The sequence below is a fragment of the Prunus avium genome, chromosome 7 (assembly GCF_965620075.1).
Source record: "Prunus avium chromosome 7, drPruAviu1.hap1.1, whole genome shotgun sequence".
Classification (NCBI taxonomy): Eukaryota; Viridiplantae; Streptophyta; class Magnoliopsida; order Rosales; family Rosaceae; genus Prunus; species Prunus avium.
In genome coordinates, this window is record NC_142290.1 from 34,473,553 (window position 1) to 34,496,142 (window position 22,590).

At 36.4% G+C, this 22,590-nt stretch overlaps 2 protein-coding genes and 2 pseudogenes across 4 annotated transcripts; 3 read left to right on the forward strand and 1 right to left on the reverse strand.

The window, feature by feature from the left end:
• Positions 1-563: 563 nt before the first annotated feature.
• Positions 564-3,436, reverse strand: LOC110748884 (plant intracellular Ras-group-related LRR protein 4-like). Its single transcript, XM_021948851.2, has 4 exons — positions 2,506-3,436; positions 1,465-2,378; positions 1,182-1,372; positions 564-903 (listed from the first exon to the last, which is right to left on the reverse strand). The coding sequence occupies exons 1-3, from the start codon at positions 3,152-3,154 to the stop codon at positions 1,226-1,228; spliced, it is 1,710 nt and encodes a 569-aa protein (XP_021804543.2). The 5' UTR covers positions 3,155-3,436; the 3' UTR covers positions 564-903; positions 1,182-1,225.
• A 2,558-nt stretch (positions 3,437-5,994) lies between these two features.
• On the forward strand, positions 5,995-9,483 carry LOC148293371 (gibberellin 20-oxidase-like protein pseudogene; annotated as a pseudogene).
• Positions 9,484-10,586: 1,103 nt separating this feature from the next.
• On the forward strand, positions 10,587-15,303 carry LOC110748885 (RNA polymerase I-specific transcription initiation factor rrn3-like; annotated as a pseudogene). The gene is made up of 15 exons (XR_015825796.1): positions 10,587-10,700; positions 10,791-10,871; positions 10,964-11,035; positions 11,130-11,201; positions 11,296-11,460; positions 11,791-11,898; positions 11,987-12,040; positions 12,287-12,412; positions 12,562-12,630; positions 12,747-12,852; positions 13,278-13,361; positions 13,493-13,580; positions 13,977-14,096; positions 14,303-14,487; positions 14,701-15,303. The product of XR_015825796.1 is annotated as an RNA polymerase I-specific transcription initiation factor rrn3-like (transcript).
• Positions 15,304-16,118: 815 nt separating this feature from the next.
• LOC110748861 (uncharacterized) lies at positions 16,119-21,486 on the forward strand. 2 transcript variants are annotated; one of them, XM_021948831.2, is made up of 15 exons: positions 16,119-16,487; positions 16,554-16,661; positions 16,754-16,825; positions 16,916-16,987; positions 17,086-17,313; positions 17,569-17,685; positions 17,774-17,884; positions 18,308-18,430; positions 18,565-18,633; positions 18,744-18,850; positions 19,383-19,466; positions 19,595-19,682; positions 20,108-20,227; positions 20,437-20,621; positions 20,977-21,486. In XM_021948831.2, exons 1-15 carry the CDS (start codon positions 16,374-16,376, stop codon positions 21,272-21,274), a joined length of 1,896 nt encoding a protein of 631 aa, XP_021804523.2. In that variant the 5' UTR covers positions 16,119-16,373; the 3' UTR covers positions 21,275-21,486. The 2 variants fall into 2 exon arrangements, with proteins under 2 accessions (XP_021804523.2, XP_021804524.2); XM_021948832.2 differs by having other exon boundaries at positions 16,121-16,487; positions 16,581-16,661; positions 20,977-21,451.
• Positions 21,487-22,590: the final 1,104 nt, after the last annotated feature.

A 22,590-nucleotide genomic window follows, 5' to 3' on the forward strand; every position in this document is an offset into this window, starting at 1 on the left:
AATCAAAATTAGAACCTCGAATTTATGAGGCTACTCCAACATCTAAGTATATTTGTTTTAACTAAACGACCTTCAACTTCAACACCATGCAATTTACCATAGTAACTTCCAAATCACCAAACCTAAATATCCCATATGAAATTTCACCTCCTTCCAGTAAATACCCTGCTTCCCCACTTTCAGTTTCCATGCTTTAGATATACAGGGTTTGCTTCTTTTTTGAAGCTGCAACTATTTTAACTGAAGCATCTGAATGCAACTCTCTTCAGAAAGAATATATGGAAAGTAATTGGCAGCAAAATCAACAACCTATTAAGTAGTTTGACCCCAAATCAATAAATAAATAAATAAAAGAAGAAACAAAACCTTTTAAGTAAGAATTAGGCATCTAATCTGGATTTTGGAAGCAGTACTTCCTATACGGATGGTAGTGGCTCCAGGGGATATTCCTAAGTTCTGAGTCAGAAGCTTAGATCAGGATCCTCCATCCTATTGATAGGTCAAGACTTTTGGTACGCAGATCCCATCAAAAGGTCAAATTTACTAAATCAGCAACAATGAAGTGAACATAAAAAGATTCTAGATTCTCTTTGAATGGAAACAAATTCTATTACAAGTGGTAGGCGATACACGGAGATATCAAGAACAATGGAGGTGATATACAGAGTACAACATTTTTTTCTTTTCTCCTATATGCCGGCTGAATTGTACACCTCATTTGACTCAAAGACAACAGAAATACAGATGGATGAAGAAAAAAAAATAATTGTAAAAATAACAGAGAAAAAACAGATATACAATTTGGTATGCAAGAGTCAATGGAACAATTTTAGAAACCCACCGCATTAGTTGACGTTGATTCGTAGTCTCATTTTTCATCTAGCCTGCTAACAGCTGGTATTCCTGTGAGAAAAACAATAAGAAAGGTGCATGAGTGGCAAAAGAAAGTCACTGCAAACTTCATCAAATTGGCCCTAGTAGTACTAGTTAAGATATTTTTAATCATACATGCTCACAAGCCAGAAATACTATGCCCTAAAAAGGGGATGAAGATGGTGCCACCACAGTAGGGTCAAAGAGTTTTTCATTCATGATGTTAGTGAACTAGGCAAGTAATATGCATAAATTCTATTTTTACAGTATATAAGTGAATTCCCCATAATATTGTTTTGACAACTTACTCGATTGAAATTATCGTGTCTCTTGTCAGGAATTCAATGATTAATCAGGCCTTCACATAATCTCCACCACCGCGCTTCCTTTTGTTTGACCGCGAGAAGAAGCAGATTTGAGCCCAAGTCTTCTTCTGCTTAGCAGGTTGTGCTTTAACTTCTCTTTTCACGACAAGCTCAGTCATGTATTGAACAACAGCCTAAGATGCACCAAGAAAGCACAGTTAGCTTTGAGATAAAACCTACAGGACCTATTTGTTAAAAGAAAGTCAACACAACAGAGGAAACTTACTTGTGCCCCCTTTTCGGCAATGTGTCTTGGTGGCACTTCAAGAGGGTTTTCTTCAACACGCAGAACACGCAGTCGTGTGAGCATCCTGAAAGAGTCAGGGAGAACCCGTATCTGGTTGTTACTGATATCCAACTCTTCAAGCATCTCAAGGTTACCAATAGACCTTGGTAGGTATCTCAGATCAGCAAAGTTGTTACCAATGTTCATCTTGACCAGTGAGGTGGCAAAACACAAGTTCTCAGGCACAGACTCAAGCTCATTGAAACTTACATCCAGCTCCCTCAGGCTCAATAGAGACGACACGGTTGTGGGCAACTGTTTGATGTTATTGTAACGCACAGACAAAACCTCCAGGCTCTCAATCTTTCCCACAGCTTCAGGAAGTGCTTTAAGCCTATTATAGTCTGCACGGAGCTCTTTAAGCGAGGAACAATGACCGATAGTATGAGGAATTTCTTCTATATCATTGGTCTCCACATTCAATATCTTGAGGCTAGCAAGGGACCCAATTGAGTCAGGAAGCGCAGGGAGACTATTAGAGCTCAAATCGAGCTCTTCAAGACGCACCAATCGGCCAAAGGTAGCAGGCAGAGTAGTCAAGTTATTTGCACTAAGGTCTAGAGAGACAAGGCTAAGAAGATCTCCAATAGCGTCAGGCAGCTGAGCAATCCTGTTTGAATGCAAATCCAATTTGGTCAAGGAGGAAAGACCTCCAATGGTGGATGGGAGGACCAAAATCCGGTTTTCAGACAAATCAAGGGAGACCAATCTAGAAAGCTTTCCTATTGAGTCGGGCAGCCATTCAATTTGATCCATCAACTTGTTGCGAAGATTAAGATCTGTAGTTCCTTTCTTGGCCAAGACTTCAATTAGACTCGCTAGCTTTATTAGACTCAATTTCTCACCCTCCTGACCTATAAACACGAAACACAAACAATCAAACAACAAACCCCACATTGTCTAAATAAGCAGAGAGCCCAACCACCAATTCAAACGAATAAATTAAAAGAAATATTATAGTGTAAGATGATAGATACCCACCTCCAGTTGAATTGAGAGCAGAACCAGGCTTCAGAGACGAATCGACTATCTGGGGTGTGGAAGAAACAGCAGGCCGAGCCCCAATTCCATCAACGTAGAACTGTTTCTTGGCCTTGTTGACCATAAAACTGTCGTCTCTGCTCACTCTGACTGAAGAAGACTTAGCAACAATTTCGTTGTTGTCAGAGTGGAAAACATACGCAGCAGAGGCAGAAGAAGGAGAGGGCTTGTGTGGAACGGCAGAAACGGAATTCGAATTCGAAATCATGGTCGTCGTTTTCTTCGCAGAAGAAGTAGAATTGGGAGAAGCGACGCAAGTTGAAGCTCTCTGAATGAAATCGTCGAACAGGTTGTGGAGGTTTTCAAGATCGAGCAATTTCAAGGCCTCCCGCTTCTGCTCCTTGCTGTGGAAGTAGACCAAGCTCCTCTGCATCTCCTGCAACACCATGAATAGCTCTTCGGGGACTTGTAAGGTCTTGGTCTGCCTGGCAATGGCGTCGAGCCTGGCCTGGTCTTCCTTCTCCACATTCTGAACCAGAGCCACGGCGGCTTCCACCTCGTCCACGCCTGGCCTCGCCGGCAAAGATCTGTGAATTCTCATGATCTCTTCCACCACTTGGTCCACTGACTGAAACGCCGTCGTTTCCATTCTTATTCGCTTCTGCAAGCAAATAAAAAATCAAACTTTGGATTTTGGGTGTTGAAGATGTGAAGTTGAGCAAATGGGGCAGTGGGAGGAGGAGGAGGGTGTGGAGAGTAGAGAGTGGGGTGGCTGGTTATGAAATTTGGAGGCAAAAAGACAAGTAGTTGAGTTCGGGGCTTGGCCTGAAATCAATTCTAAGACCCTCTCCTGCGTCGTCCTCTTACAAATCCAGCTATTTCCATGCTCTCTCTCTCTCTCTCTCTCTCTCAATCTTCTTTGGCGGATTTTTTTATTTTTATATATAAGAGAAAAGAAAATTGGCTTTACTAAAAAATAAAAGGCAAAAGTCTCTTTTTAGTCCTTGTATTTTATTGAATTTTTCCGCTTTAGTTTATGTTTTTTTAATTTATGCAACTTAACTCATGTAATTTGATATTCATCACCGCCTAAGCACACGTTTAAGTTTTCATTTGATTCCGTAATGCAGTAAGCACCTGTACTTGATGTGAAGGTATATTTTGAATGGAAATTGGAATGTGTTCTTGAATTGCGGATATAAACTATATTGGTTAAATTGTAAAAATTAAAATTATGGGGACCAAAATGAAAAAAAATCAACAAATAAAAAGGGACTAGTTTGGCATTGTTGCGCTGTAAAAATGATCGCAGATTTGATGTGAGAGAAATCAATTTGGTGTTTGGTAAACTTTTTGTTAAAAGTGTTGTTAGTATTAATTCCCGTATAATCATTAAACCTAGTGCATCTTCAAAACTAATTCCCGCATAATTAGAAAATGAAAGCACATCATTAGCTGCTTTCCCTTATAGCTTTCTCTCACAGCAATTTTTAACAATAAATGATTTTTCTCATAGTTTACCAAACAAGCCGGGCTTCCTAAAATTTTTAAAAAATCACTTATCACCCCAAATAAGCAATATCAAACATGCGCTAAAAGATTATTTTTTTGTTTAAATATAAAAAAAGAAATTTGATAGTTTTGATAGCTACGGGTGCATTTTTGCTCACCACTTTAACCATAGGTGTACCCTCACCACCATCCTCAATGCTTGACACGTGTCCATAGACATAACCATAGTTAACTTTTGCTTTGTATTTATGGAATCATGATTATACCTATGGACACGTGTCAAGCATTGAGGATGGTGGTGAGGGTACACCTATGGTTAAAGTGATGAGCAAAAATACTTCCTATATTATAGCGTGAAACCGATTATGACTCATTGGCTGATTGGTTATCAGGGGGGACTGTTAGCTCCCACGACCACCACCTCCTAAATTTTCAAAATTACCCTCCCGTGCAAAATTGCTAAACGCCGTTTGTTTTGGGATTTAATTAATCAAATTAAGCGGTGAGTTATTTATTGCACTCCCTTGACGTAGGACCCACGCAACGCAAATCCCCCTACACACCCTGTCCAAAACAAGGCGGACGCGAGGGGCATACACGTCAAATTGAAAGCTCGCCAACGACTGCTCGTGAATGAATTTGACCCATCACTAAAATTGTTTGTACTCTATAATTAACAAGTTTATGTCATTTTTATTGGAAATATAATCCGTAATTGCCATTTTTGAATTAGAACAATATTACTCTGTTCAAGTAGCTCCTAATTTAATGATGATTTTCTGTCCAATATTAGTAGAAATTTCAATTTCAATTTTTTGATAAATTATTTTATGGTACTAAAGTTTTGTTTGCAAGATATAACTCGTTTATGTGTTATTGTTATAATATAGTAACAACAAATATCCACTTATATAACACATGTACGAATTATATCACATGCTCATATTTCAGTACTAACCATAATAATAATAATAATTATTATTATTTTATAACAAAAAGGCTAACGCCTAAACACAAAGACCTCGTTTGGTTCACGAAACGGATTTGAGAGGAAATCGCTCCCCATATCATCTCCCAAGGGATGAGAAATGGAATATTCATTTCCTACGTTTGTTAATGTAGGAAAAGTAATCAGGAGATATCACTTTATTTTATTTCCCATGTTTGTTTTGAGTAGGAATGAAAAACAAAGCTTGTATAATTTTCTAATTATACCCATATTAAATCAAATAAAAAAAGAATGCATTTAATAATATATTGTAATTCTAAATTGTTAATGGGGAAAAAATGGTCATGAAAATGTGTATTTAATGTTGGCTCATTTTCTCAAACGTTCCCATGAGGAGGGAAAACAAAACCCAAGTTCGTAGAAGGGATTCACTTTCCCCCCCCCTTACTTTCTTACGTGTTAGGCAACCATTTCCCATATATGAACTTAACAAATATGAAAAATCAATTAATTTCCTATTCCCAAACCTACTTTTCCATAAATTAAAGAAACAGGGCCTGAAAGCACCACTAACATCAGCAGCCAGAATATCCACAAGGAAGGAACCACAATTATTTTAAGTTTCCTCTAAAATAATTATCTATCAAGCCTCATTAAATTGCGACCGTTAATGTATATTTTACACATAGGCCGAAGGCAAAAATAGGCGGTTGTTGAATTGGATATTATGGGAGACCTGGGCTAAAAGCTGGTGGGGCTGCCAGTCCAACGGACAACCAACGAGTGGGATTGGATTGGGTCCATTAGGGTGGGGGGCTGTGCAGTAAATGCGGTGTCCAGGTGTCCACGTTGGGATGTGTGACACGTGTTGCTGTTGTTGCTACATGGATCATGGGTTGGAAAATTGGATGTCCAACCGTATCCAGCTGTTAGTTACTGCTCACGCCATAACCGTTTTCTCTACATCTTCTTTTTCCCTTTTTTTTTCATAAAAAAATTTAATTTTTTAAAATAATTTTGGTTTCGCGATGGATGATAGATTTCTAGTAACTGCTACTATCATGGTGTGAGTGAGGAGGACTCTCAACTCCCTCCCCTCACATGCTCTGCTTTTCTCTTGTCCAATGTGTCCTTTCCCTTTTCCACTTGTTGACTATGACACTGGTATCACTTCAGTCCCATTGGCCTTCTCACTTGTTTGTGTTCTGTTATTAGAGCATCCACCGTGGGTGTGTGTATAAGGGAGTGTACGTTAAATATACACCCGTTGTGATTGGAATCACCCGTAATGGGGGGTGTATATGAATGTATAATTACATCACCACCTTGGAGATGTATATTTAGATGCAATTGTACTTTTTTTTTTTACATCTTTTGCAGGTGGGACTCAGCTGCAAAAAGGAGAGGAAAAATGGAGAAAAGTGGTTTTACACCCCCGAAAATACACCCCCCCATTGGAGCAAAAAGCGTATTTACACCCCCGAAAATACACCCCCTACTATGGATGCTCTTATAGAAAACAAAATCTTTCTCCAATTCAAATTTGGTATACAAACAATTCCCCCGCACTAACTGATTACATGACAAGTGCAAGAAGATTATTCTCTCATAGGAACTAATTATGTGACTGATATGTGAAAATTTGAATGCGAGTGACTCGTTGTATACACCAGTATAATTGTACTATACTTCGGTTGTTGTATTAGTTCGATACAAGTAATGATGAGGGAGAGGAAATCGATCCTAGTACTTAGGTGCATGGTAAATACTCTTAATTACTTAAGCGACAATTGTTAATTAAGGTGTCATAGGTGAATATAGTCTATGATTCTAATTTTCAGACAATCCAATTTGATTTATAAATATAAAAGGATCTTTCAAATTTGAAATCCCATAGTTGATGAAAATAGAAAAAGGTTAAATACCTTTTTGGTAACTGGGTTTTACACGAAAGTTCAATTGGGTCATTGAGAATTTTTTTTAGCCAAATTGGTCATTCGGTTAACTTCCATTTAGTGCAATTTTATTTATTTTGTTTAGGAAGCACGTTCAGTCTTCTTTCTCCAACTCAATGAGTTATGGTATATTGTGCTATTAGCGTTTAACAAATTGGGGGAAATATTGGGTTGAAATAAAAATTGTGAGTTACAAGGTCATAGATTGGATGCAATATTGAAGCTTGAATCAATTGAGTGAGAACCGTATTGTTACTTTGGATGGCAAGGAGACGAAATCAAAGTTACATAGAGCACCAAAATATATTGGTAAGTTGTTGATTTCATTTTAGTTTTGTTTGGCTTTTTGATTTTCCTTATACCTCACAATTTCGATTTTAACCCAAGATCAATTTGTAAACTGTAATAGCACAATATACCCTAACTCATTTAGTTAGATGAAGGAGGGACGTGCTTTCTATTAAAATAATAATAATAATAATAACTGCACTTAAAAGGAATGTCTATAAATTGTAAACTTTGGCAAACACAATGACAATTTGGCTATATTTTTTTTACTAGTGACCAAAAAAGTATTTAACTAAAAAAAACTATTATTAATATTTTTTATATAAAAATTTAACCCCAAAAAAAAAAAAAAAAAAACTTTCTGGGTACATGACTATTGAATGAGCATGCTAGTAAGCTTTACGGACTGGAGTTATGTTCACTTGGGCCTTATCTACGACATTCAGAACCTTGTTGTTTTGATGTGTTACGGGCCGTTCGAGCTCACCTTTATTCTTCAGCGACGAAGATTTCCCTAGCCCATGGGCTGAGCCTATTTTATTAATGTTTTTCTTCAAAGTCAGGGAAAAAAAAAAAATTTCTCTTTACAGAGTACAGCCGAACGGCTATACTATTAAAAAAACATGCGTGTCTTTTTAAAAAAAGTTTAAAATCGTCTAGCCGTGCGGCTATACTCGGGTTTTTGTATTTTTTATTTTAAATAAATCGTATAGCCGGACGGCTATACTCTTTAAATATCTACTCCAATCCTATTTTTAATGTAATTATTTTTTACTGATTTTCGTTTATCGATAAGAGTAGTTTAGGGCATTATCCATTACTATTAGGCCATTGCATGAATCTCTATTTTACATTATTTATTTTTTACTTGCATAAAGAATTTAGCATTTTCCTGTTTAATACACGTACGTACTTATTTTTCAATAATACTTATGTTTTTCATATATGTCTTAAAGACTCAGTAAAAATAAAGTTTTTTAAAAAAGAAAACATACAGTACACGTATGGTACATGGACATATGCATTTTTCATGTTTAATACACGTGTTCTTTACAAAATAATACACAAAAAAAATATGTATTATACACAAAATACTCACAAATTATTCATTAAAAAAATATTCAAATATTTAAGTACTAATTATTCACTAAATAAAAAATAATTAAAACATAACTACTTATTAAATAAATTTTTTTTAAAAAGAAAGAAAGTCGGATTATGCTATTTAATAGGTCTAGCCGCTCAGCTATACTTTTAAGAAATTCTATTTATAAAGTACAGCCGCGCGGCTATACATTTGAAATATTTCTTTTTACGGAGTATAGCCGCCCGGCTATACGATGTACATATGTACATATTTCCAATAACACTTCCATTTTCTGTATTCATCTTAAAGACTCAGTGAAATTCAAGTTTTTTTTTAAAAGCAAACGTATAGTACACGTATTCTATATGGATGTACATATTTTTCATGTTTAATACAAGTATTTTTTGTAAAATTTTCAATAATACACAAAATACTCACATATTATTGAATAAAAATAAAATATATTCAAACATTTAAATTCTAATTATTCACTAAGTAAATAATAATTAAAACATAATTACAAATTAAAGTAATTAATAATAATAGCACATTGGCATTTTATATGACTCTCAATTACAAGTGTCAAGTGCAGCATAAATGTTCACATGCGTGTTGGTTTGTTATTCTATTTCCAGTGAGATACTTAAAAAGAGTATGGAAGCAAAATGACAGAGCTATCAAAGAGAATAACAGAAGTTACACTGATGAGCTTAGGAGAAAACTTCGTGAAGGAATTTTTCGATTCCGAATTTCCTAACTGTCAGGGTTACCTGAGAATAGTCAACTACTCACCCCCACAGACTGTTTCATAACAAGGAGTTGAAGGGCTTGGCATGCACACTGACATGAGCTGCATATCAATTGTTAATCAAGATGAAATTGGTGGGCTTCAAGTGAGATCCAAGGAAGGGCAATGGATGGACATAAAACCATGTGATGAAACTCTTGTGTAAACATAGTGTACTTGATGTCAGCATGGAGCAATGGCAAGTTAAGGTCATCTGAGCACAAGGGTTGTTTTAAAGCAATGTGTTAGCAGATTCTCACTGGCAGTTGAAGATGAAAAGGTGATTTATGCCCCACAGGAAGTGGTAGCAGATTATTTGAAGTTCAGAGAAAGCAATGAGGAAGGCAAGTTTGAGAAAGTTGGCTTCACTGTACAAGAGTTTGCTGGAAATACAGGATGAACATTGTTTAAAATTAGTATAGATGAATTTTTATATTTGTTGATGGTTGATTGTTGATTCTTTCCTTCATGAGAGTGGTTGCCATGAATATGAAACCTAATTTGGGATTAACAAATAACAAAGCATTGGCCTTTGGGTTTGCCATTGATTAATGATGGGTTCTAAAACTTTATGTTAATTATCTTGAAAGCTTGCATCTTTTGATCCAAAAACCATATGTGTGTTTATATATGATGAAATATTAGTGCTGTTGCGGATGAGCAGGGGAAATGTGGGAAGTTTGTTTTGGCCAATCCCTCAAGATATGAATAATATGACTATTTCAATGAGGAGGAAGGGAGGGTTGAGAAATATTTGGTGCATTGGCTTGTTGGGATTTAATTCTATTTTTGGATCCATTTAATGTTTTTGTTGCTAAATTCTTTTGCTCATTAATTATTCGAAATTCTTTCATAGAATTATTTTACCAATAGTTCATCTTCTTTACAAGTAGGTATTATTTTACTGATCTCATATATACTTATTAATGTGGGTCAATGAGTACATTTTTTTGCCAACGAGGGTTGGATTAGTTGATAAGGTCCCTGCACTGTGTGTAGCCCTATCAGTGTTTGAGTCTCGTTGTCAGGAGTCCTCGTTGGTGATCTATAATTTCCTACATAAATCCATATCGGTGGTAGCTGGTAGTTGGGTGTCACACATAAGTCTATTTCTTCTTGAGATTGTGGGTGTGCCCCTAGCGCTAGTGGTGAGAGTAGCCAATCTCCCCATAAGCTTTTTTCATTTAAAAAAAAGAGAGTACATTTTTTCTTACTCCAAAGTTAAATTCCACTTTAGTCCTCAAATGCAAATTGCAAATTTTCATGGGTTGAAATGTAAATGAAAGCAAAATTTAATAGTCTCCCGCGCAGGAGAGGGCTCTCTCAATGACTGAGGGAGCTTGTTATCTGTATATATACAAAGAGGTCGACGCTTTTTCGAAACCCTGTTTTTTAGGGTTTTAAATTCCAACTCTCTCACTCGGTGGCCGACAAAGCACCGACGACGACGAAGACTTCGCACTTCTCTGAACCACCTATCTACTGCAAGAGGATCCGTAGGGCTAGGGCAAGGTAACCATGGGCGTTGAGTTTAGGGACGACGAGTCAGGTTTCCATGAGATAGGAGACCATGATTTAATCGATCGCATCAGAAAAACTCTTTGCTCAGTCGCATCGGTAAGCGTTTCGAACTAACAAATTGGATTTTAGTGCGATTGTCGTGGATTGTTTGGTTCAGATATTAGCTTGAAAAAGTTTAAACCTCAGGGTGATACTGAGGATTACCGAGAGCTCCTTAGTGCTATGAACCACGAAAAGCTTGGCATTGAGGAAGTAGCTATGCTTGTGGTATGTAAAATGTTCTTACCGATAATCAATTAGTTTGGTTTCACTTGAATTCATTTTGTTTGGTTTTGAATTTTTTGTTTGTTACTCGGCAGACAAATTTGAATGCACTATCTGGATCAGTTACTTACATAGAAAACGTTCAACACGCTGAACTTCTCTCAGCAGTAAGTTGTCTTATGGATTTTGTTTTTGTTCTGTTTGTTTTTAATCCTTAATTGGCTTTTTTTATATTAATTATTCATAGCAAAAATGTCTCAGATTTTTCACATGAGCTTGTGGAACTATAAGCCTGATGTGATGGATGCATTGATTAAATTCATTAAATTATTGGTATGTGGGTTTTATATGTTTCTCCATTTGTATTTTTCAAAGCTATTATAGTGAATTGGTAAAACTGATTGATTTTCACTTCGCAATGCTGCAGGCTATTTCAAGTGGGAAGTATGTTGACCGTTGTTTGAAGATGCTCACCGACCAGTTCTGCCCACCTGATAGTTTGCCGCTTTTGAAAATTCTTGCAAGAAAGGACCAAGTTTTATCTCGTGTGCATTCAGCTCTGAAATATATAGCTGATATGATGCCACTTTCCCTATGAGACTAGCGCCAATTGTTTTAGATGGAATGCCACTAGATTGTCTTAGTGAGATCCGTGTAAGTTAAATGTGCACTTACCCATCTGGTACCAAGATGTTGTTAACTCAAAAAGATATCATTTTCAATCTTCGTTAGCTTTCTGATGGTACATAGGCCAGAGATGGATTTCAAAGTGGCCATGATCATTTAGCCTTATGTTTCATGATGTATATCATATAGCACTGCACATTCTTCAAATTTTTTCATCTTCTGAATGTCTGCATTGCTTATCATCCCAATGTTCTGTAGATGGCTAAATATATGATATGCCATATTGCTCTTGTAGACTCCTAGTCTTGTGATATACGTAGAGAACATGTTGAAGTTGGATCTCGGAGGATTTGTTCGGAACCTCATGCTTGCGGGTGTCGTGGATTTGCTGCTACGTCTGGATGTATGTATATTCAATGTACAATTTATTTAGTAGTTGAAAGAAATAAATTCATTTATTCATGACAACATTATGAAGTGGCTTCCTACAGCTGCAGATTGGATTGGACGAGTCTACAGATCATGATCTGAATGATGACAGTGAGGTATGATTGAATTTGTTAAAACTATGTAAATGGGACATATGATGCATTATGCATGAAAGCATTGGATTTCTTTATGAATTAGGAGGATGGAGAATTAAGTTGAGAGAGGCTGAGATTCAGAGCACAGTTAGGATGTATGGTGGAAACCCTCTTGATAATATTTGTTTTGGTCCTCACATCATGCATGTTATATTATTAGCTGGTTATGATGATTTTAGCCCTTCATTGTAAAGTGATTGAACTTTATTAATACAGCTTCGTAGAGGATTAAGTCTGAAGAGTCCAGAAGCAAAAGCATTTGCTGAAAAATTGGATAGCTTGATGGTGTTAATTTTTGAGCATCTTGAATCTTGTGGTGGCCATTTGATCCAGGTATCTTTCAAATAAACTTTTTTTTAAAAAAATTCTTTGGTTTTCAATTGAGGTATCTTTCAATCTTTTGTTTTCTGGTCCACATATTCAATACGATCGTCTCCCAATCTAGTATTCACAATTTTTTCCTCTGTATATGGTGTGTTTAGATCTTTCAAACTCTTCTGGACTCATTTATGAAGACTGTTTTGACTGCATACAAACCAAAATTTTCCCAGGTGAGCATAGGAAATTACCATATATGTTATTTTTTCTTTTATACTTTTTATGCTTTATGGCATATCTAGTGGTTTATTTTAATCCTCATATTAAGTTTATTTTTCCCTTGTTACAGTTTGTGATATTCTATGTGTGTGCTCTTGATCCTGGAAACTGCGGTGTGACATTTGCTTTGAAGCTTGAAGATAAATCTTTTGCAGTACTAACTACCCAGACATCGGGTAATATGCTTTTTTAAACATTGATTTCCATTTTTTTCTTAGTTTTTAAGTTGGAGAACAATCATATCATGGATTGCTTTTAGGATTTACAGTGGACTTAAACATTTCATGAGCAGGTTTTAGTATTTGACACTTTTCTAAGGATCATCTGGACTTGTATTTAGTACCCATTGTGATACAACATAGTTTTAATGGGTACTAGGCATGTTTGGAAACCTGGGAAGAGTCAATGTGGTTTAAAATTTGTTTTCTTAAATCACAGAGGTGGATGCAATTTGTTGCATCCTCTCTCAAATATTTCTTTTTTCTTTTGGTGTGTGTTTATGATATCCAAAGAGGAAATTTTGAAAATCATAAATTTCATATTTTACATGTTTGGGGTGCATTGTTATATAGTACTGATTCCTCTTTTGAGTTTCTTGCAGAATGAATGTCGTTGCTTACCTTGCTAGTTATTTGTCTCGGGCAAAATTTCTGTCGGTCTCTGTGATTGCTGGCACCCTGCAAAGGTGGTGTACAAACTTAAATAGTCCCATCCCCATCTATCTGTATTGTTATAACGACCTAACATTGAGACATAAGAAAGGAAAGACCGAAGGAATTTATCTAATGCAGTTGTCATATGTTACTCTGGTTCCAGGTTGGTGGATTGGTGTTTCAAATATATCGAAATGCAGGATGATGAAATAAATCCAGAAGCTCATAGGATATTTTATTCTGGATGTCAGGTTATTATTATTATTTTTTAACTTAGAAATAATTTCTTCAAAGTTATAGTAATCAAATATTTCAACTTTCATTATTAACAAGATGTGAAGAGAATAAACTACTGTTATAAACTGAATTTCATATTGAAATATGCTTTTGTTTTTTATCTCAAGAAAAATGAAATGAAATGTTTATGCAATGGAAGTATAAACATTGAGATGATAATGAGTGTATTGTGGAGCACAGGTTGTGCCATGCTGTCTGGACACCTATGATTTTTTTTGTTAGTTGCATTATTTTATTCCTATGCTTAGGTTGCTTATATTTTGTCATATCTTTTGCAATAGCAAATTAACTTTAAATACGTGCAATCAGTGCGAAGCATTCCTATTAATGGTTATTTATTGGTGCAACAGGCCATCATGTATTTGCTGTGCTTCCGAATGAGATCAATGATGGATGATCCTCAGCTGAAGCCATGGCTTGTTCGTTTGCCTTTAGATTTGATTTTGAATAATAAGTTGAGCCCGCTGAAGGTGAGTACTCTTTCAGGTACAACCATAAACTTGTAGGACTTTTTACATGTAGCCTAACCCTGGTCGATAAACAGGCATCATTATTATATTTTCGTTGATCTTTCTAGCCTTTGGCCTTTAATTCTCCTTCATACCATTTGAGGATGATGCATTTATGTCTAAAACTATCAGATCATAGTGCCTAATTTCAATCTTCAATTTGAAAGGTGTGTCTGCCTTCCATTGTATTGGAGTTTCTACGGCAAGCAAAAGCAGCTAGGTTATTTATGACATCTGAGAAATTCAATTTTGACGACTACCTGGAATCAGAACTTTCAAGGGAATTTGGTGGGACGAAAAGACTCGACATGTTCTTCCCATTTGACCCATGTCTGCTGAAAAAAAGTGACAGGTTTGTGGCAGCTTTACATTGATCGTTTCAGTAGGAGATGCCTTTTCATCTAAATCTCATATGAACATTGGAAAAACTCTGGTTGGATGCATGGAATTGACAGGAATCATGATAATATTAGAATGAAAATGCATTCCTTGAACAGAAATTTGTGACACCCAGCCTGTTTTTCTTTGAATGCTTTGCTGACATTAGCTTTTTCTCTATACAAAGTTACATCCGGCCAAACTTCATTTTCTGGTCAATGGTTCAATCCACATATGATGACGAAGATTCCAGTGATGAAGATGTCGGTGAAGCTTTTGCAGGTGACGATGATGATGACGGTGGAATGGATTATGGGATTATGCAGACCTTGGAGGAACAGCATTTTGATTTTGATGAATTCGACTCTTCATTGAACAAAATGTCTATCACACCAAAAGATTCCTTACATAGTAGGTTTGGTGGTGCAATAAACCAACCCATGCGAATGCCCTCGAGAATTAGACCGTCAACAAGTCCGGAATCATTGTAAACTAAACCCTCTTTTCTTTAATGGAAGTTGCAAGCTGCTAAACTGTATTGGTTGTACAAACAGACATTATGATGGCCTCAGAGGAATGTGGCAAGCTGATGATGAGTGCGATGCGAGGTGGTAGACTTTAGTCTCTATTTTTTATCTACTTGTTTTGGGTATTACTCTACATTGAATTTGGAGAATATCTGTCTACTGATGAGCTTGATTTTAGTTCCTGGTGGTTTTTCTGTTCCCATTTGAATTGTCGCAAAATTGGGTAGATACAGCAATTAACACAGTTGAATATATTATAGCAAGGCTAATCTTCTTTAATAAGTTTTATATTTTCAAAGGCTCTTTCCTGTGCTGAGTGCTTGTTTGTGTTTCCTGTCCAATTCCACACACATTTTAGGGTTTGCGTTCATTATTGACCTTTTTCATTGTTGAGCACAAGCGATAGTCTAAAGTACTTGGGGAGGAGACTTTCTCACACAATATCACGGTGTCATGAGAGTTTGAACCTAAGACCACTAGTCTACAAGTTAAGGTTCTTTTTTATTGGGTTAGACCCCGTTAACATTGAACTTATTATGATATCAATTAAAGGTAAAAAATTTACCAACATATAATTTTTATTTTTAGGCATATGAGGATAATAAAATGGAGGTTATTCGAATATATAATAAGAGAAATTCAATTCACAATGGGTAGATGTATCTTATTGTACAATATAACTTAAGTAGAGGCGGAGATTGATATGACATGTAACAAGATGACTCTTCTCTAGTAAAGAAATGTTTTGGATGGAGCTAGAAGAAGATGTGGGCAATGATAGCAAGGTATAATTGAATTGGCTTTAAGCCCTGTTTGGTTCACGAAAAGAATTTGTCGGGAAAGATGAATTTGTGACACATTTTGGGAAAAGTTTATTAATACCTGTCCAATTTCGAAACATCTTCTATGGCCCATGGGGTTGAGAGTATTTTATTACATGGGCATTTTCTCTGAATGCAAAGGTTAAAATTCCAATTTTGTCCTCAAATGCGAATTGCAAATTTTCATTGGGTAAGACCAAAATTTAATAATAGTCTCCCGCGTTTAAAATGGAGGGGGGCTTCAACTGAGAGAGTTAGTTATCTATATATATACAAAGAGGCTGCCGCTTTTTTCGAAACCCTGATTTTTTGGGGTTCACATTCCAAACTCTCTCACTCGCTGGCCGACAAAGCACCAACGACGACGACGACTCCTCCATAGCCGCAGCTCAAACGAAGAAGACCACGACGACTTCGCACTATCTACTATCTCGGCTGAACCGGAACCCAAGGCCTAGGGCATCCCCACTGACAAATTGCAGGAGGATCCATAGGGCTAGGGCAAGGTAAACATGGGTGTTGAGCTCAGGGACGACGAGGCAGCTTTCCGTACGATCGGAGACCGTGATTTGATCGATTCTTACCTGGTTTATCGCGCCAGAGATACTCTTTGCTCAGTCTCGTCGGTAAGCATTTTCGAACTAGCAAGTTGGCTTTTAGTCCGATTGTTGATTGTTTGGTTCGGATTTCAGCTTGAAAAGTTTGAACCTTTGGCTCAGGGTGATACTGAGGATTACCGGCAGCTCCTTAGCGCTATGAACCCCGAAGAGCTTGGCGCTAATGAAGTAGCTATGCTTGTGGTATGTAACATGTTCGTGCCTATAATCATTTGATTTTGTTTCACTTCAATTCATTTTGTTTGGTTTTGAATTTTTCATTTGTTACTCGGCAGACAAATTTGAAAGCACTAGCTGGAGCAGTTGCTTACATAGACAACGTTCTACATAATGAACTTCTCTCTGCAGTAAGCTGTCTTATGACTTTTGTTTTTGTTCTGTTTGCTTTTAATCCTTAGTTGGGTTTTATTAATTATTCCTTACAAAAAATGTCTCAGATTTTTAAGATGAGCTTGTGGAACTATAAGCCTGATGTGATGGATGCATTGATTGAATTCATTGAATCCTTGGTATGTTGGTTTTATATGTTTCTTTATGTGTCACTTTCAAAGCTTTTAGAATGAATTGGGAAAATTTTTAGATTGATTTTCACTTTGCAATGCTGCAGGCCACTTCAAGCGGGAAGTATGTTGATGATTGTTTGGCGATGCTCACATGCCAGTTCTTTCCACCTGGTAGTTTGCCACTTCCGAAAATTCTTGCAAGAAAGGACGGAGTTTTATCTCGTGTGCATTCATCTCTGAAATGTATAGCTGATTTGGTGCCACTTTCCCCTGTGAGACTAGTGCCAATTGTTTTAGATGGAAAGCCACAATATCGTTTTAATAATACTAGTGTAAGTTAAATGTGCTCTTACACATCTAGTAATTGATGTTGTTAATTTAAAAGATATCATTTTCAATCTTAGCTTTATGATGGTGCATAGGCTAGAGATGGAACACGGCCATGAACGTTTAGGTCAATGTTTAGTGATGTATATTATATACCATTTGTACATTCTTCAAATTTCTTCTTTTGAATGTCCGCATTGCTTATCATCTCAGTGTTCCATTGATTGCTAAATATATAATATGCTATATTGCTCTTGTAGACTCTTAGTCTTGTGATATACGTAGAGAACATGTTGAAGTTGGAGAGTGGCATGCTTGGAGAAGTTGTTCGGATCCCAATGCTTGCGGGTGTTGTGGATTTGCTGCTAGACCTGGATGTATGTATATTCAGTGTACAATTTATTTAGTAGTTGAAGGAAATTAATTTTTTTTTCCTTGACAACATTATGGACTGGCTGCCTACAGGTGGAGATTGGATGGGAAGACATAAAAAATGATTCTAGTAAAGGAATATTTGAGATGGAGCTAGAAGATGTGGATGAGTCCAGAGATGATGATCTGAATGATGATAGTGAGGTATGATTGAATTTGTTAAAACTATGTAAATGAAACATATGATGCGTTATGCAAGAAAGTCTAGGATTTCTTTATGAATTAGGAATATTCGGATTAAGTTGAAAGAGGCTGAGATTCAGGCACAATTAGGATGTCTGGTGTAAACCGTCTTGATAATGGTTTTTATTAAAGCAATGTTAACAAGGAGTTGCAAAGAAGGTTAGCATGCATGAGGGAAAGAGGTGGATTCAAAATCTTATGAAGAAAGATAAGATGGGGAGAGAGAGAGCGAGGGAGAAGCAGAATATGAATTTCTAGCACAGTTACTACTTTGGACAGAGTTTATTAATATTTGTTTTGATCCTCACATAATTACTATTTTGCTTGACTGCTTGTGATGATTTTAGCCCTTCATTGTAAAGTGACTGCACTTTATTTATACAGCTTCCAAGACAATTAAGTCGGAAGACTTTAGGAGGAAATTCATTTGCTGAAAAATTAGATAGCTTGATGGTGTTAACTTTTGAGCATCTTGAATCTTGTCAAGTAGCTGACCGTTTGATCAAGGTATCTTTCAAATATTTTTAAATTTTCTTTGGGTTTTTATTAAGGTATCTTTCAATATTTTGTTTTCTGGTTTACATGTCAATATGATTGTCTCCCAATTCACATTTTGTTTCCTATGTATATGACGTGTTTAGATCTTTGATACTCTTCTCGAGTCATTTAAGAAGACTGTTTTGACTGCATACAAATCAAAATTTGCCCAGGTGAGTGTACAAAATTATTACCATATATGATTTTTTTTTTCATTTTATGCTTTATGTCATGCCCAGTGGTTTATTTTAATCCTCATTAAATTTCTTTTGCCTTATTTCAGTTTGTGATATTCTATGCATGTTCTCTTGATCCAAAAAACTGCGGTGTGACATTTGCTTTGATGCTTGAACATACTTTCTTTTCCAGTACCAACCCCCCACTTCTCAGGTAATATGGTTTTTTTAAATGATGAGTTGGAGAATTGCTTTTAGGATTGTGATCCACTTAAAGTGGACTTACATTTCATATTTTTATTTATTTAACAGCTATACAATTTTATTTGTAGTTTCCTCTAATTGCTATTATACCTTGCATTTATATGGGACCTTTGAATTCAGGTTTGACACTTTTCTGGGGAACATCTGGACTTTTGTTTAGTACCCCTTATGATACAATATATAACATGCTTGATCACCCACTGCACGTGTTTGGGAAAACTGGGAGGGTATCTGTATGGTTTAAATATTTTGGTTTTCTTAGACCATAGAGGTGGATGCAGTTGGTTGCATGGGCCTCTCTCAAATACTTTTTCTTTTCTTCTTCTTTTGGTGTGTGTTTACTAGGAGAATATCTTGAGTTCTTGTATTCATCTGTAACTATTACGGTCACGAAAGAGGACATTTTGAAATCCCACATTTCAAGTTTTACATGTTTGGGGGCATTGCTGTAGTACTGATTTCTCTTTTTGGGTTTCATGCAGAATGAGTGCCGTTGCTTATCTTGCTAGTTATTTGTCTCGAGCCAAGTTTCTGTCAGTCATTGTGGTTGCTGGCACACTGGAAAGGTTGTGTGCAAACTTAAATCCCCATTCCCATCTAATCTGTATGATTACAATGACCTAACATTGAGACATAAGAAAAGAAAGGCCAAAGGAATCTGTCTAATGCAGTTGTCATATGTTATCGGTTCTAGGTTGGTGGATTGGTGCGTCAAATATGTCAAAATGCAGGATGATGCAATAAATCCAGAAGCTCATAGAATATTTTATTCTGGATGTCAGGTTAGTGTTTTTATTTATTTAAATTTTTACTTGGAAATAATTTCTTCAAAATTATAGTAATCAAATATTTCAGCTTCATTTTTAACAAGATGGCATGCAAAGAGAATAAAGTTCCGTTTATAAACTGAATTTCATACTGAAATATATTTTCGTTTTTATCTCAAGGAAAAAAGAGAAGAAGAAATGTGTATGCAATGGAAGTATAAACATTGAGATGATAATGAGTGTATTGTGGAGCACAGGTTGTGCCATGCTGTCTGTACACCTATTATGATTATTTTTTTTGTTAGTTGCATTATTTTATACCTGTGCTTCTATGCGTAGGTTGCTTATATTTGTCATAACTTTTGCAATAGCAAATTAACTTTAAATATATGCAATCAATGCGAAGCATTTCTATTAATGGTTATTTATTGGTCCAACAGGCCATCATGTATTTGCTGTGCTTCCGAATGAGATCAATGATGGATGATCCTCAGCTGAAGCCATGGCTTGTTCGTTTGCCTTTGGAATCAATTTTGAATAATAACTTGAGCCCGTTGAAGGTGAGGACTGTTTCTGGGTGCAAACATATAATTGTAGAAGGATTTTTTACATGTACCCTAACCCTGGGCAATAAACAGGCACCATTGTTATATTTTCCTCATCTTTCTAGCCGTTGGCCTCTAAATCTCTTTCATGTCATTTGAGGATGATGCATCAACCTCTAACACTATCAGATCATAGTGCCTAACTTCAATCTTCATTTTGAAAGGTGTGTCTGCCTTCCATTGTATTGGAGTTTCTACGGCAAGCAAAAGCAGCTAGGTTATTCATGACATCTGAGAAATTCAATTTTGACGACTACCTGGAATCAGAACTTTCAAGGGAATTTGGTGGGATGGAAAGGCTCGACATGTTCTTCCCATTTGACCCATGTCTGCTGAAAAAAAGTGACAGGTTTGTATTAGCTTTGAATTGGTTATTTCAGTAGGAGGTGCCTTTTTATCTAAAATCACATACATTGGAAAAACTCTGGTTGGATGCATGAAATGGACAGGGATCATGATAATTTCAGAATGAAAATACATTCCTTGAGCATAAAATTTGGTACACCTAGCCCTTTTTGGGAAATAGACTCAAGTCCCTACATCAAAGTGTCTTATTTGATGATCAGTTCACATCCACTCAGATCATGTCCACACTTCTTTTGGGTGTGTGAAAAAGGAAAACTTCCTTAAATGTAAGAATCAAATGTTTAAAGTTGATTTGAATGCTTTGCTGATGCTATATTTTCATTTATATATTTATGAAGTTACATCCGGCCAAACTTCATTTTCTGGTCAATGGTTCAACCTACATATGATGACGAAGATTCCAGTGATGAAGATGTCGGTGAAGCTTTTGCGGGTGACGATGATGGTGGAATGGATTATGGGATTATGCAGAGCTTGGAGGAACAACATTTTGATTTTGCTGAAGTTGGCTCTGCATTGAACAAAATGTCTATCACACCAAAGGATTCCTTACATAGTAGGTTTGGTGGTGCAATAAACCAACCCATGCGAATGCCCTCGAGAATTAGACCGTCAACTAGTCCGGAGTCTTTGTAAATTGAAAGTGTGTAACCCCTCTTTACTTTTGTGGAAGATGCAAACTGCAAAACTGTATTGGTTGTACAAACAGACATTATGTTGGACTCGAGGATTGTGGCAAGCTGATGATGAGTGAGATGCGTAGTCGTAGACTTCCGTTTCTAGTTTTTTTTTTATTTAATTTTTTAATTTTTTAATTTTTTAAATTATCCATTTAATTTTGGGTATTATGTAGGGGTTTATGGAGCCTTGCTTTTCTTTCCTCAATGAATTTAATCAGAACGTGTCCTATGAAAATTAGAGTTTTGAATTTGGACAATATGCCTTCTGATGAGCTTGTTTTTAGGTCTCATTTTGTTCCCATTTGAATTGGGGCTATGAAAATTAGAAAAACAGCTAGAGCTAGCTAGCTAGAGATCAAACACCACCAGAAAGCAAGTCTAGTTATCCAAGTTTCAAACTTTATATAACAAGAAGATAACAAGGCTCTGGCTTTTGTTGGCTACTTTGATGGAAAGATTTTATTAATTTATAGAAATTATAGAGAGAGAGAGAGAGAGAGAGAGAGAGAGAGAGAGAGAGGAGCATTCCATTCCATGCCATCGTAATATCATCCGGTCGGCATGCACTAGTTTCTTGGCACGTTATGTTCAGTATAATTAGTGAAACAAGCTCTTGACTTGAGCTTCTACCTAGCCTAGTATAACGCTCTATTCTTGGCATGCACTTCCACCATGTCCATACATCTCATCACATCCATATCACAAGTAGGTAGGTGATATGATAATACTAGAAAATGGAGGCCGGCTCTCTGAAAATGAGCCCAGAGATGCAACTATAGCTGGTACCTCCTCTCCTCACAAGTTCCAGTTGAGGGAACTTGAGGCAATCACACGTCTAATATTCACTCATTTGTAACTCTCTTATTTACTGTTTTTAGAAGGGGTTGAGGGAATTGGATTACATCAGTCCATCAATTAACTAACAGACAAACAAACAAACAAACAAAACAACTCAAATCTATAACTTCTTATGCCATCAGGACAGTTGATACTATCTTAAATGTCTCATTCGATTCAGAATACAATAACGATACCCTAAAATCTCACAATCTGAATTCTAATTTTCACTAATAAGTGAAATACACATATGCTTAAGAACCAAGATGCCTTTCCCTCCTACCACTTATTCTACATGCTCAAAGCTTTGGAATTTGAAATGGCATGCGCCAAGGGGGAGAGAAAAAGAGGGTGTAAAGGCACAAACCTCACTGTGAAAACAAGAATACTCTACATGCATACATGACCGACTGATAGGCAATTTCAATATTGAAA

Excerpts from the sequence above, each read along its gene's own strand:
- LOC110748884 (XM_021948851.2), bottom strand. The coding sequence starts at position 3,154 with ATGGAAACGACGGCGTTTCAGTCAGTGGACCAAGTGGTGGAAGAGATC. Across the intron at positions 2,379-2,505 it reads TGCTCTCAATTCAACTGGAG|GTCAGGAGGGTGAGAAATTG; the intron begins GTGGGTATCTAT and ends TCGTGTTTATAG. Across the intron at positions 1,373-1,464 it reads TTGCCGAAAAGGGGGCACAA|GCTGTTGTTCAATACATGAC; the intron begins GTAAGTTTCCTC and ends GGTGCATCTTAG.
- LOC110748861 (XM_021948831.2), top strand. The coding sequence starts at position 16,374 with ATGGGTGTTGAGCTCAGGGACGACGAGGCAGCTTTCCGTACGATCGGA. Across the intron at positions 17,314-17,568 it reads ATCGTTTTAATAATACTAGT|ACTCTTAGTCTTGTGATATA; the intron begins GTAAGTTAAATG and ends TTGCTCTTGTAG. Across the intron at positions 19,683-20,107 it reads TATTTTATTCTGGATGTCAG|GCCATCATGTATTTGCTGTG; the intron begins GTTAGTGTTTTT and ends TTGGTCCAACAG.